We start from the raw sequence: 15,780 nt of genomic DNA, 5'->3' as shown, positions 1-15,780 counted from the left end.
ATAAGCAACCAGGCTTGAAACATATCTGAAGCACACCTAAAGATGGTACAGATAGTGACTGGATGCAGATGCCTCAAAGATGACCAGTGAGATTAAACACCACAGAAGAAATACAGAATTTCAATCATATTAGCAGCCCTCAGAAAACAGAGAAACGGGCAACTGCTCCATAAATCTATCTGTAACGTAATTATACATTTCAGCAAGGAAAAAGTACATAGGAAGAAGATAAACAGGTAAAGGATAAATCTACCAATACAAACCCACATTCCTCCTAGAAGCCCATCCCTTACCCTTATGAAGTCTCGGAAAATATCCCAAATGCAGATTGTGAAATAACTTAATTTTGGACTCATGATTCCACAGAATTACGGTTCTCTTCTTCAGACAAAGCAAAAGCAAGCACAACTCCAAGCATGCTTTCAGCTGTGAGAGTAACAATCCCCACAGGAGGGGGGAAATGAAGTTATCTAACACAACAATGTCTTAGAAGGGAGTGGTGTGCTAGGGGTGATATGAAACTAAGCCCTGTTTAATAATCTTTCATTCTCTTTCATAAAAGCTCTAGTATCCTGGCAGGATTCAAAATTGGATCAGCTTGTGCACTCTGACAACCCATCCCCTACTCAGGGCCAATCCAGAACAGGAGTCCCTTCTTTCCTATCCTTGGGCCCTGGTGGTTGGGAAATGCTGCTGAGCTCCGTTTAAATGATGCTGCCTTCCAGTGCTGGATGCCTCTCAGAGGTGGGTGAACGATCCCTTTGCAGCCTGTAGACTCACTTGTTAAAAGCCCTTTGGGATGAAAGGCACCATGTAATTGCAAGTTGTACAGGCACATCCAATTCCCACCACCCCCTTGTGCAGAAAGGAATAAATTCCCAGAAGAGCCTTGGCAAAGACAGATGCCTGCCTGCAATGCTGCCTGTGAGACAGTCACCTTGCCCAAGAGCGGACAGAGCCAGAGGTAGTACCAATATTCAGGCAAGGCACAGAGAGAGTAAAGGCTGTCAGACTCCACAGTGGAGCACTTACAGGTACACTGCTTTTAATTCCACTTTGTTCTCCTTCCTCTCACCCCTGCCAGGTGGTTAGACAAGAAACTGCTGACACTTCAACTTTGATGTGTGAAACCATCAGCTGAGAGCAAGGGAAGGGGCACCCTCATACCTGCTGCTAGCTTTGTCTGTAATTCCAGACACAGTCCTGACCAAGCCACTTCCCCGACATCTGTGCCTCAGTTTCTCCTGTGCATAATATGTACACCACAGTCAGGCAGTCAGGATGAACTAATTAACACCTAGGTGTTGCGACCTTCTGGTGAGAAGTGATTTCCTTCCAATTACTGTCTCACTTCAGGCAGTTTTCAAGAAATAGTCACTGACAAGCAGGATCAGCTCCTCCAGCAGCAATTCACATTTAACTCTTCTTCATTAATTCCAACAGGGCCTCTGACAATTTATTCCAGTCACAGACCTGGAGCAGCTCAAAGAATAACTTTTCAAAGGCAAACCCGTTGCCTCCTGAAAGTCTCTCCACCCCTAGGTTCATATGCAGTTTAATTTCAGGGGATAGCTAGAAGATAGACCATGACAGAACTTCATTTTAAGACTACTCTTCTCCCTTCTCTTCCAAGAAAAGGGAAGGTCAAATTCAAACACTGTTCTGACAAGGAAAGCAGAACTTTGCAGTTAGCACTCTTTTCCTGTGTACTCCATTACCCTTCCGTAAAATGCTGAAAGGCCTGTCCTCCTCCACCAGCGTAAGGCTGCCTAACACCTACTTCCTTGTACACAACCACATTGCAAAGAGCAGTTCCAACAGTTTACAAACACATCACTCTTCCTCTTTGAAAGGAAAAAAAAAAATCATAAAAAAAAAATCTATCAATCATTTGCAAATGTGTGCACAGGCTTGTCAAATAAATGGCAACTATCAGACTTCGAGAGGTGCCACCAGACAGCCAACACTGAACTTTTTTGGAAGGTACTTCAAAGGGCCTAGCAGATGCTTGCTGGTCACTTGCCCAAAAGCAGAAATAGGCCAGTTTCAGCTATGGGTCCTTGGTGGCACCAGCATGATAAGCCTTTCTTCTCCTCTCACACGACTTTGAGATGTGCCTTTGAGAGAGCTGACTGCAAGCTTTGATTTTGCCTGCCTGACAATCTGAAGGAAGGAAGCTGCATGATGAAAAGGGACAGATGGATCATTCAGAGGGGCAGGTTCTCAGTGCTCCCTGGCCAACTTGGGGAACTGACCGCTCCAGGGTCCCAGTGAAGATCATGCTCTGAAGGCCACACAAATCTCTTTAAGAACAAGTGAATGAACCCACATCCCCCTACTAGTGAGATGTGTCTTGTCCCCACTTTCTCTCCTGATACAAAATGGCCTGTGCTTCCCTGCACACACCTGCAGTAGTTCCTGCACACACCACAGGGTCTGCATGTGCCTGAGCAGGAGGAGGAGCAGGCACGAGAGGAGCTTCAAGAAAGCACAGGCAAGGCACCATCTGTCCCTAAATCTCTCAACTATGTCCGAGTAGAGTCCTTAGCAGTTTTGGTCTGTACACAAGTGACACTACCTTGTCCTCTCCTTCCTTCCCACCTTCCCCTTTCCAGCCCTCCCTGTGTGGGAGGAACATCCTCCCTCCAGAGCGATCACAGTAGTTGCCCTCGCAGTCCTCCTCCCTTCGGGCCAGGAACCCCAGCTATCATGCTTCTCCCAGAGCCAGCACGTGGTACCTACTTGGGCATGTGTAGCTTCCAGTTTGCATGAGGCCAGGGCAACCCAATTGCCTCTGGCCAGGCAGGCTGGCACAGAGCAGCATGCTGCTTTCAACTTAAAGGGAACCCAAATTAAAACTGCAAAGTGAGTATTAATTACCCTGGCATGAGCAGGCTGTGAACACATGCTGACACAGTGCGCTTGCCTCTGGACAAACTGCCCCAGCCTTGGAAGCCAAGCATAGGAGGTGTGTGGGAAATGAGGATAACAGCTCTGGGGACTGGGAGAGGGAACAGGTGCCAGGTTCCCACAGCCACATGAACAAAGGGGAGCTGGGAGCAACTGCAATGGGCCTGTATGCAGCGGTAAAAGACATGCCTGATCTGCCACCTTGGACTTGAAGTTCTGCCAGAAAACAGTGGCAGAGCTGCTGTGACCCTCTGCCATCCCCTACCCCTCTCTCTCTGCTGCATTACCAAGGTGTGACCCAAAAGTCACCAAATCTGTCCCCCTCTGTGAAACATGCCTTGCCACCTCCCAGCCCCCTTGAACCACAGTGCCACTAGCCACAGCCACCACTGACACAAAGGGCAGATGTCCCAGGAGCAGCCAGTCACTGGGCTGCACCTCAGTCCTAATCATCTTTTTACCTCTCCCCACCCTCCCATTCTTAAGCCAGACGCACAACCCACATCAGACCACAAGCAAGGACAGCACTGAAAATAGGATGTCAGTCTCCTGACTCACCAGCCACTCACTACTTTCATGGTGCTGTCTGGATTACAGAGCTCTTGGTTATTCCACAATGTCTATTCTGCAAGCACTTACATGACTTAACAGATGCAAGGGCATACACAGCAGGAATTTATGAAAAGCACACAGCAATAAAAATTCTTCTCTTTAAGGAAGCAGAAAAGAGAGACATGACAGTCCCTCTTCTGGCTGCTTATGGACAGGCTGAAGGCTGGTTAGCCTTTGCCATGAAATCCAATAAAAGCAATGCTAAATAAAAGAATGTCTGGAGCCAGATGTTTGGGATAGTTTTTAACAGACAGAGGCATTCCCACCTTGGCTACACTGGGGAAACTCTGGACAAAGTCTTTTGTCAGTAATTATTCAGACCAAGGGCTGGGGTTCTCCAGGACCAGCTATCACTGCACAGAGACCTTCAGCAGGCAGCTCAGTGGCTGAGTTGGGAGGAGCACGGGGGGAGCAGGTTTCCCCAATAAGCAATGGATATTCATGCTCTCACTTAGCAGAGGACCTTCTCCATTTTGCTCAGTGGAGGTGTACCCATCAACAGGAGACAAGAGCCAGCCTAGGGAACTGGAGTACTAAAATCTCCATGAAGGGCCTCTGCTCAGCAAGTAACCCAAGGATGCAACTAGCCAGGGAGATGAGTCTCGTTGCTTCTAAAGGGCAGGTTCAGGCAGTCACATACAAAAGACAACCAGGAGGGTTTGACAAACTGTTAGCAAGGTGCAGTTTGGGATCTTTGCTGCCTGAGATGTCAGAGCTGTTTAGACCGCACGATATGGTATGAATAAGGACACAGCTCAAGGAATGTGGTTTGAAGATCAAAGCCCAGACTTCAGTTCTCCTCACACTGTCTCTTTTCAGGCAAGTCACATTCTTTGCTGGTTTCTCAGTTTAACTCATTCTGAAGTTGCAATGATGACATTCATCTGCCTCTGGGATGCTACATTTAGCAATGTTTGGAAAGCACCTTGGGAGCCTGCAATGTAAGGGGCAACATATATCTGTGTGTGCTGTGCAGCCAGAACCAGAGGTTTGCACCAATACTCTGTCACCTAGTATGCCTTTCATTTGTGAATAGCTCAGGCATCTGCCAAGAAGGCTCAGGCCAGCATATCTCCTGCTCAGCTCCAAGCTGAAAAGGTCCCTTGTTTTAGAAGAAAACCTAGCATATTTCTGCAGTGGCCTTTTACGATGCAGACACAACAGATAAGAGACAGGGAAGTCATTCCAGGGATCTGGCCCCTGTCCAAGCAGAGGACGTTCTCAACATTGGTAAGATCAAGGCAAGAACACAAGAGGTTTATGTTGTGATTTTAAATTCTTATTTTATTTTCACATAGCAGAAAACATCTCTCTGATCAGCCAGGTTATCAGATTGGCCTTGAAATCCTTATTCCCTCTCTGCCTGCCCCAACAAGAGCTCTCAAGATACCCAGGGGCTTGCCAGTTGTGTCTTCTACCCACCTACTGCTGCTGAGATAAGCCTACCTCCACCAATCCCATTTAAAGACTGCATGTTGGAGTTTGTGAAGGAAGAACAAGAATAGGACTAAATGACAGACTTGTAACCTTCATCCCAGGAGGGCCTGGAGAACTGAAGACTTGTGGTATTATAGAAAGACTCCGGAAGATGGGTCTCTGCATTCAGAGCTGGCTACAGCTGACCAAGCCTGGTCCAAGGTGGAGGCAGTTACACCCTGCAAGCATATGCACATACAGTCATCCCCCTTCCACTGCTAAGGAAGTCTCTCCACTCAACACCCAAGTGCACCACGCAAACGTGCTCTGGATGCTAAAATACCCATGCACATGTGTGCAACCCCTCTCACAGCACCTTGCTTCCAGTTAGACATTACACTGGCTGACACCTTGGGGCACCAGTGACAAGGTCTGCACAGACACATTGCCCACCTCACTGTTCAACACCCATGCAGGCCCATGTCTACCCCCCACCTTCCACTGACATGTGCTATGCTACACCTATTATGCACAAATCCATACTTCATTCACAGGCTGTCACCTCCAATTTATCTCTGCTCACCTGCCTGCAGGGTCTGATTCTCCTGTTCCATTATCCTTTACTGGGGGGGGTGGACAGAAGGGAGGGGTTTTTTTAATATTATTTTATCTTCACTGTAAGCCCTGACCTCTCACAGCCGCTATTCCTGAAAACACTTCAAAACACGACTGAACTGCTGCACATTTGAGAAGTTAATTAATCTCTCTGCCTTAATCTGTCTAGGTTCTTAGACTTGTCACACTTGTCACTGTCCCATCATCCTGCTTAAGAAGAACTGCTGAGCAAGTGGAAAGGTTGTAGCCTAACACTGCCTGAGTTGACCCATGGAAAGCTGAAGTACAGGGAACAACAACAAGGTGGCACCTTAGTGTCAAAACATCATGTAGAGGAGCAAAACCCAGCCTAGGTCACCTGCTTGAGAAAGACTCCCAAGGACCATGAACATTTCCAAGGAGTGAAACTGTGTTTCAGTGCCAGAGGGCAAAGACACTGCCCTTCTACCTCACCTTCCCATGGGAGGCTCTTCCAGCAGAAGAGGGAGGAAGAGTGTAGCTGGGATGATGCATTAGAGAGAATCACCTTGCATCCTGACATGCCAGCAAAGGCCCAAGTTGTCAAGGCAACCAAAATATCAGTCAGAAGGGTATTTTTAAAAGCACGCCTTAGCTCACAACCACATGAGACATTGTCCTCAGCAAGAACAGTATGAAAAAGCTTCACTGATGTTACTAGCAGGTAACTGTCATCATCTGCCTCACACAGGAGGGAATAAGCGTAACCCCTTCTCCTTGAAGCTATTCAGCAGCAGGAGAAATGGGGGGAGAAATCAGGGCTCCTTGCTTCAAATCCCCAGCATAAACCATCAGGTAGCCTGACTACTCCCCAGATAAGTTCACTCACTGCATCTCCACACAGTTGTACGCTGTCTGGATGTCACTGCCCACCTCAGTTCAGAAAGAGACTGAGTGCTCTTTACCTATGCTGAAACAGGAGCACTTGTGCATCAGGGCTTCTCAGGGCTACAGTGACACAAGCAAACTGGTTCACACGGTGATGTTTCCTGTTCAGACACGCAGACAGTTGCCTGGTTCCTCCCCTAACACCTCATCAACCCATTTGCTATGAGAGATCCGTCTTCATTTCTTCCACCCTCACCACAATGGCAAAGTCCCAAAACTGAACCTGTGTCACCAGACCCTCAGCAACAGAGAACCAAGCCTCTCACCTTGCCTCCTGCTATCATCCTTTGCAAAAGGCCATATTCAGTAGGGCCTCAGAATAGCCTTCCCAAGTGTCCCTGGTGTGCTCTGACTCTATTACTGAGTGCTGGGCAAGAGCCAGAAATCACAGAATGGTTGAGGTTGGCATGCACCTCTAGAGATAGCCTAGTTCAACCCCTCTCCTCAGAGCAGGGTCAGCAAGAGCAAGTTGCCCAAGACCATGTCCTTGCATGCTCTGAATATCTCCATTGACGGAGACTCCACAGTTTCTCTGGACAACCTTAATTTCCTGTGTTTCAACTTGTGCCCGTTACCTCTTGTCCTGCTGCTGGGCAACACTGAGAAGGAACCCTGTGCCAAGCATGTCTTACTGGCTGGATTGAGGTTTCCCTTTATATGATGAGAGCACAGCATTATCTTTCAGAAGTACCGACCTCTCTCAGCCACTTCCAGAGCTGAGGCACCTCAGCAAGGTATTCTGCGAGGGACCTGCTGCCTCCTTTCTAAGCTAGGTACACAAAAGTAGGCACTTACAATCATTTGAAAAATGGAAGCAAAAATGCTCCTTTACCTAACAGCTCTGCCACCACGACAGACCAACAAGAGACTGAAGTATTGTATGTTATTGCCATGGAAACCACATGAGCACCTCAGGTAGAGAGGCACTGTCCTAGCTCAGCAAGGTTGGCCAAAGAAGTGTGGATTCTGTGCCATCTGTTAGAAGGGTTTGCTCTCAGTTTCTGCTGTTTATTTTAGTGCAAGCTGACATGGACTTTGTAGGGAGTGAAGGGATAATTCTGCCTCTCAGATTCTCCAGGGGCACAAGAGTAAGCTGCAAGGAGCTCAAGGTGTCAGAGGAAACCACCCCACTGAGGCATTGCTGAAACCCCAGGGACTGGGGGACTGCCACCACACAGCACTGGAAATAGCTGCAGTCCAGTGACACCCAGAAAAAACAGCAAAAGCACATGGGGCAGGGATAAAGGAAGGTAATAAACAAGTTATGCTAAAACATTGCAGCAGGATTAGACTGTCGGTAGGTCTGAAGGACAGGCACAGTCTGGGGAAAGCTCACAGGGCACTGAAGACAACAGCTCTACTGAAAACAATCCAGGCGGGAGCACAAGAGAATACATAACAGATCAGGATTAATTGTATGATCAGAAGCATCAGGCCATTTTGGGCCTGCTGGAAGACAGGACTGAAGTGCCCTGGCAGAAGGCATATAAGGAGTTGGAGGAATACCATCCAGCACTGCACAAGACTCCAGCCAGCCCCACCTGCTCCTCTTCCTCTCAAATACCAAATTCACCCACAAAGCAGTGATGGGCAGGGGCACCCAACAGCATGCCAATAAACAGCAGCACTTCTGGATACACAAAGGCATCAGTCCCATTTCCTGCTAGGCAAGGTGTAAACCCTGAAGGATCCTGGTCTGCTATTCATCCCTCTTGCAAGGCTATAATTACTGCAGTGGAAGTAGCAGTTTTATCACAAAGGCTATCTGGTTTCTTCACCCTGACCTGTTTTTGCCTGTGTATCACAAACATGTTGAAGATCGTATGGGGCTTAGTGGACCAAGGCACATGTTTTGGCTGCAATGTGCAAGGTCACACACACATCTCCCACAGCACCATGCAGCACTGATGGAAAGAAAGCCAAGGTACCCACAAAGGAGACAGGGGTTGGCTGGAGAGTCAGGGGATGGGGTACTAGAGACAGACTCAGAGGTGCAGGCAGCACAAACTACAAGCAGGAAAGTTGAGCAAACCTAGCCCTGCTAGGCATGTGTGCGCTCAAGAACAGGAGATGCTCAAACACTGCAGCACCATCCCAGCTACAAAGCCATTCAAGCAATCTAGCTCTCTCATCTGCCATCATCCAGTCCCACATCCCATACAGTTCTGCAGACACCAGTGCATTATGCAGATATAATCCCTGTTCTGCAGCTATCTACCAGTACCTCTCACCCCTACTGAACACCACTTGTTACCTCAGATCAGCACTTCCCTTGGTCAAGAAGGATCCAAATGACACCCTACAGGACAGCTATGCATAACTGTATGAGCTCACAGCAGAGGATGCAGACTTCCACTCTAAGGAAGCTTTGAATGCATTGTCTCCAAAATGGAGAAGCCAATGTATTATTAGCCTCATCAGCACCTAACCTAAATTGCAACTACAGTCTATACTCCAGACTAGCAACTTTTGTTATGCAGCTGATCAAGCCACAGGAAACCTCCAGAAATAATGTTCTGGGTGTAGACATTCAAAGAGAATCACCACATTTAGATATATGTGGAAAGATGAAGGAACTGCACCAGAAAAGGGCAACTTACATGAATTTTAATAACTCTAGTCTGCGCTCCACAATTCTTCTTGAGCAGCATCTTCTGAAAGAGAATAGAGTCCAGGGATTAGTAGCATGAGGGAACAGAAAGAGGGAGGGTTTAGTGAGTCTCTTTTAATCAACATTTAATTAGCAAACAAGATGGATGGATGCTTAAGTGAGATATGAAAGACTAAGAATTACCAGAGGTGGCCATCAAGTAATCAACTTTATCTGAGACTGTCTCACCCAACCTCCACAGAGTCCTTTAGCAGTGGCTGATACACTGGGTTTCAAAAGAATGTACAAGAAATTCCACAGAGAAAGAGATGGAACAACTGCTTAAAAGGAAGTATCTTCCTAATTTCTGTCAATTAGTGGTTAGACTTTGCCCTGAAGCAGGTGAATTTATGTTCCTTTTATGAAGAAAAAAATAGTCTATTTAATGTAAATATGGATGTTCCCATTATTTAACAGTTATTTTCATTATGTTTATTTATTTAGAATTAAAAAACAAGGTAAAAAAGCACCTGCCCACAGCCCTAAATCCCTTTGCCATATAGTGTAAGAGCCATTAAAGCTGTCATAACATATGAACCGCACAACTTGGCAAACAGGATGTACTTAAAACAGCAATTACTTTGTGTAACTACAGAAATAATCAGGTGAGTTGCAGCTCTATTCCAGTTCTAAGGCAGTGCTTTGAAAGTCAGCAAATGAATAAAATCATTCTTTTCCTTCAAAAAATTCCCAAAAAACAACTCAAAGTGGAAGAACAAGGCTTCAAGAGAGAACAGTTTTTCTGTAAAAAATACTTCAACTACATTTTTTCATAGTGAAAAACTTGGCGATGGAGGCATGTCAGGAAGAAACTTGTCCATCAGCTTTTGAAAGAAATAATAGATTTTCCTAGTTCCTGACTGTTTTCTACCCCTTTCCAGTTGGAAAGCTATGTGAAGTGTGGGGAAACACTCACACACACACACGCTTTAACAAAGCAACTGAAGTGTTTTTCAGATTAAGTTCTTAACACAGACGACCTGTGGAACGACATCCCAGCATTTCACCAATATGGATGGTAAATAGTGAGACCTTTCTACTTACTCTCTCCTTTTGTTTGTAGTCTTCCTGCTTTTTCCAGTAGAACACAAGATAAAAGCAACACAGTAAAGGGAGCCTTGGAAACTCAAAAAGCTTCCCCCCCCCAATACACAAACAACCCCCCAAAAAACTCAGAAGAAAAAAACCCTCAAACTGAAGACAGTGCTCAGGTGAAAGTATATATTATTCTTCCAGTAGAAAGTACTGCTGGGTGGTGGGGAGGGAAGTCCCACTCCTCCACGACTTTTGTCATTCTACAACCCATGAGCACATCTTTGCAGTCCCAATCCACACAGCTGCCCCAAACTTAGAAAGGGAGTTGGAGACCCACCCACTATTTCTATGCTCATCAGCCTCTTGGATCTAAAAAAACCAGCCCTCAGCACACTCACAGCCCACTTACACACCTGGAAAAGAGACAGACACTGCAGCAAGTCTTGAAACTTTTACATGGGTAGTTTGGGGCCTGAGGAAACTGCAATGCACTGTCCGAGCATGCATGGGGGAGAAGGGAGGTGCTGCAAGGATTTTGAGCTTTTTCTCTTTTTCTCTTAATCCTTTAGCAGGTGAATCCTAATGCTTTGTTATTAATCAAAGGGCTCAACAGTAGCCATGCCTGATGCCTTTGCCCCCACATCTGACCTAGCAGCACAGGCTGCTGGGTCAGCACAGCATCAAGGTTTCTCACCTAAAAGGACCCAACAGGTCTTTGCACAAACCAGGTAGAAGGAAACAAAGGGAACTGCTGAACTGAACTAACCCGAGCCTGCACTATCCTACTAAACAAGTAATTCTCCAGGAATTCCTATAAAACAACACAGGGCTCCAATCCCAGTGAGGCTGCAAGGCAGTTATTGTAAGGCTGGTATTTACTGTGAGGTTACTGCCTTTCTTAAGACCCCCCACAACCACACAGTGGAAAAGACTGAGGAGGAGGAGGGAGAACTTGGTGGGGCTGACAAACCCCAGGGGTGCAGGGAAGAGCAAAGTGAGGAGTTGTAAGGTCTTGCAAAGTTTTGGTCTCTCCATAAGCTTTTCTTCTAGACTGCTGTGAAATGTTGGCTGGTGGGGATGAGGAAGGGTAAGCTCAAGCCACAAGCCCACTGGTGGGATAAAAAGTGCAAGACAACATAGGGTCAAGTAGTGAAAGTGAGAATCAGGACTCCAGATTTTGAGCCCCATCCTTTAGGGGAAGAGCACTGTTACAGCAGGACATCCCCTGCTGCATCCCATTTGACTATGAGCTGCATGACTTTGGGTGAGACTCTCAGCTTCTCCAGGCTGCTGTAAAGCTGAGCTTTAGGGTGATACTTGGCTGAACCTTCAAGGATGGAGTAAGGCTGTGACACCAAATTCCACAGTGCCTCAGTAGAACCACAGGATCCTCTGCTGAAAGGGGAAAAGTATCTTTACACACAACTGTCAGCCAGGGAGTAAGTACAACACCTTCCAGTACAGTCCAGTGGGGTCCAACACCTAGTGAGGTCCCACCCCCATATCCCCCAATGACCCCATCAGGGTGCAACAAAAGACATTATTTTCCAACTACAAATTAGTAGAGGCAGCAAGACCTTAAATTTACTCATCCTGGCCTTCTATTAAAACGCATAGGGAGGAACAACAGAAACAGCATTACAGGATGACAACCAAGACTGACCGAAAAGTTTGAACTAGCCTGTGGGTGGATGGACAACCAGCCAGACTCTACCAAGAGGAATTAAAGTGCTCAGCTGTATCCCAAGTCCTACGCTTCTGGCAGAAAACCAGAGGTGCTCTTTTAGCGATGCTGTTGTGATGAGCTTTAATCATGTAAGGATCTTGCCACTATTTCCACTATAGCTACAGTTCAAAGAGGTTGCATTGTACAGCAAGAGCAGGATGCCCTTTGTTAGTCAATAGTGCCTCTGGTGTGCCTCTTGATGGACTTCGTAGTAAAATGAAAACATGACACCCCCTCATCCACAGGTTGTAAAACTGGAGCATAAACCTCACCAGGGGAAGCCCTCTGGAACTGCTGGGTTTTCCTACTTCCACTTAGACTGGAAGTGGTGCAAGACTGCTTGTGCTGCACTCTTCCAGCTTACTGCAAGGGTCCAAGGTCATCATAAGAGACAAAACAGAGGGAGAGAGACAGAGCAAGCCAGCCACATGATCCTGCAGCTGAGAATGAATAAATAGAAGGCAAGTTATCAAATGTTACTCTATTTAATCAAATTGCTTCCACCCCACTTGCAGCCACACACTCTCTGCACCCAGCACAGTTAAGCCATGCCTTACAAAAAGTCAAGCATCTTTGTATGGTTTTCCATCCCTTGATTTTCCCTTTCCTTGCCAAGCCTGAGTGCAAACTTTTGGATGTGGAAGCTAAAACGCAGTGTTGCCTAGCAACAGAAGGGGACTTTCCACAGCAGCCTCTCCTCATCCTCCCTCTGGAGACCTCCACATCACAAGCCAGCCACGAGTTGCAGCAACTCATTAACTCCTATTCACATAGATACAAGGCAGAGCTGAAATAACATTTATTTGGCTACATGACTTGCAGTAGGCTAAAGCCAGGGGAATGGCCTATAAGAAAGGTGACACATTCAGTTTACTAACCCCGGGATTATTCCTAACTACTAGGCCAATCCGGAAGTGCAGTTTTATTTCCTCGAGTTATTTTTTGGGAGCTATGACAAGGAGAAGAGCAGAGATTTGCCAAAGGTTATGGAGAATGTTAGCAGCAGAGCTGAGAATAAACCATAGGGTTTGCTTTCTGAGACTCTTTCTTCCACCTGCAGAAAAGGAAATGGAAGAAAAAGAGGCAGTGTCTGTGCCCAGCCTCCTTATTTCAATTAAAAAGTCCCTCCCGTTGGTCTCCTGACAGAACTGCTGGCATCAGACCTGAAACATACAGCTTGGGAGCACTATTATTTGCATGAAGGAAAGTATTTTATGATCTGCTGTAGCTTCTACTTAAAAGGAGGAAATAACATGAATAAGGAAATGTGAAAGGTCTTTTTGAGGGCACAAGAGTTATGCCTCACTCTAAAAATAAGGCTGAATTGGAACATTTTAGGGTTAAACTCCCAGAAAACAGCAGAATCAGTTCAGCCTAAGAACCCTCCCACCAATCTCACCTCCTGTTATACAAATACTCCCCACTCATAACCCAGTGACCCTCCCTGTCCTAGACCCAGATTCAAAAGAAAGTTGCAGGGACTGGAAATGATCCTTTAGAGGGTTACATATTTACTGAATGACATGCGGTAATGAACCCCTGAACTGGCACATGGCTTTGCTGCACATCACTGCCACATCAAAATACCACATTAAGAGCAGAGATGAACCACCAACCCTGCTTCTCTCAGAGCACAGCTCTCTAGTCCAGCCTTGCTTCAGGAGACATCTCTGATTAAGCAGTAGTGCTCCAAGTCCTCTAACACTGATTTGAGCAGTTTTGAACTAACCCAGGCGGTAAGTGGTACACGCATGTATTTGCTTATGCGCACAAACTACTGTATCTGGAACTACTGTATAAAAACTGCATCATCCAGATGATTGTAATATACATTAACACACAAAATATAGGTATTCTTAAATGCAAGGTCATTCTAGGAATAGTGAAATCCTCAAGAAGGATGAATTTATGTCACACTACTGCAGTTCAAAAACAAATATTTAAAACCCTGGCAATGAACAATTTAAAGGCAGGCATCACAGCTTAATTTTCAAATACATAAGAGTTCAAACAATCTCTCAAATCAGTGTACAATGCAAAATATCAGCTTGTATATTAATAAACACCTTTCATCTTACATCTGCTTTTTATATGCATGTTTCTATTTTTAGAATGGTTTCATTTTCACTACCTCCATAGGACAAAGCAACAGCTCTTTTGTCTACTGGTGGGGGTTTTTTTAATTATTATTAATTTTATTATCTGGTTGTAGTTTTAAACCTAAGGGCTTGTCTAGAGTTGGATGCAGTTTAACTACTACCATTTTTTTCAAACCAGTTTAGTCTATTTCATGCAAGAGAGCACAGGAACTCTCAGTTCAACTTAACTCATCATTTAATATACAATAAATCAGAACACTTCATCAAATGCTACCTACTGATATACAATCAGCCTGTTACAACTTAAGAATTTTGAAGGTATTTTCACTTGTTTAATGAAAAAGATTAAGTCTGTATTCAGTAGCTGTACTGTAACTTGCCTCAAAGACCAGACTTTCAGAAGAATATCAAGCAGGCCAGAAGTCTGCCTTTCATCAGTTTTGCTGAGGACCCTCCGCAGAAGGGCTGGTGCACTTTGACTGAAGGTATGGACATGTCTGTCACTTGTTGACATCTTAAAGCTCTTGACAAGATACAAAGTGTTAAGCAGACCAAGTTTTAAGAAAAAGTCTCCTCAGCTCCATAACTCTTGTTTTACTTCTATGCTGTTAACCCTACCAGCCAGTTTCCCAGTTGTCCAGAGTCTTCCTGGAACAACAAGGCAGACCAAGCTTGAATGTCTATCATAGAAAATAAATACAGAAGCAGACTGACGATATTGCTTTGTTTGTTCAGAAAAAGAACTGAAAGAAGAAACATTACAGTGTGCGGAGAAACTGCACTCTAAGTCATAGCAGAAGGCTAATGCAAAGGGAGAAACCATGCCCAATGATGCAATGTCCATAAAGAGAAAAAAATGACAGCAAGGCAGTGAAGCAGCAAGATGGCCCAATAAGCCGAGGGCTGAAGGGCCTCAACAAGATGCTCCTTGTAACAGGGAGGTGAAGCAGATGCCGGTGCAGAGGCAATGCTGATGTGTGAGCTCCAGCCCAGTGCCATTCCCAGTGCATGCGATGAGCTGGCCAGATGAGCACGGCCCCATGGCATTTCTCTCCTAGCAAGGCATTTGAGAGCAAGGAGCTTGCCTGACCTCCTTCCCTACCAGACCCCCGAGCTGGGTTTGGGCCAGGAGGAACAGCCTTCCGCACCAGCCAGCTGCTGAGCAAAGCCTGTCCACTGCCTTACCACTACTCAGGCAGGGAGAGCATGCAGAGGGTTAAGGCACAGGGCAGGGGCGCAGCTGCAGCACAGTGGGCAGATAAGGTCAGGGCGCTGCACAAAGTGGCTATTGTACAGCACGATGCGGCTGCAGGCTTCTGCCTGACCGAGTCCCACCTCCATCCCACCGCGTGGTACAGGGCAGACGGGCTGGGGGGCCGCTGGGGCAGGAGGCCCACAGCTGCTAGCCACCAGAGAGCAGGGAGACACACATGCAGGGAAACCAGCAGCAGCCTCACACTACCAACAAAGCAGGAGATTTCAGCAGGGCCCTTTTTACAGCACAGGCAGAATTAAAGGAAGGGGACTGGCTACCCCAAAGGCAGCACTCCCACAAGCCAGGTATGAAACCCTACAAGGCCCCAGCCAAAGCTCAGCAGCAAGGCTGAAGCTTTTGGTGCCTCCCTGACCCGACAGCTTCAGGCACCTCCAGGCTAAACCACAGCAGCCCAGTGCCCTCTGCTTTTGCAGACATCTCCCAGGGCGCAAGGGAGCCGGGCCGTGGCTCCTGTCCTTTTGCCAACGTGGTGATGGGTACTCTGCAAGAGGCAAAGCTGGGTCTGCCCTCCCCATCGGTTTAGGAGGATAACAAG

The 15,780-nt window shown here is 46.5% G+C and overlaps 1 protein-coding gene across 5 annotated transcripts in view; it reads right to left on the bottom strand.

Moving 5' to 3' along the window:
- LOC128150014 (uncharacterized) overlaps positions 1 to 15,780 on the bottom strand; it is a 58,456-nt gene that overhangs the window by 3,991 nt on the left and 38,685 nt on the right. The window contains exon 5 of one of the 5 annotated variants that reach the window (XM_052805760.1): positions 9,060 to 9,110. The exons of 2 other annotated variants lie outside the window; for them this stretch is intronic. In XM_052805760.1, the coding sequence (XP_052661720.1) occupies positions 9,060 to 9,110 (51 nt within the window). Of the gene's footprint in view, positions 1 to 9,059; positions 9,114 to 15,780 lie in introns of those variants that run through there. 2 more of the 5 variants (XM_052805759.1, XM_052805763.1) reach the window with 2 other exon arrangements.

The sequence above is a fragment of the Harpia harpyja genome, chromosome 13, assembly GCF_026419915.1.
Source record: "Harpia harpyja isolate bHarHar1 chromosome 13, bHarHar1 primary haplotype, whole genome shotgun sequence".
NCBI classification, from domain to species: domain Eukaryota; kingdom Metazoa; phylum Chordata; class Aves; order Accipitriformes; family Accipitridae; genus Harpia; species Harpia harpyja.
This window is presented reverse-complemented; position numbering and strand designations above follow the sequence as displayed.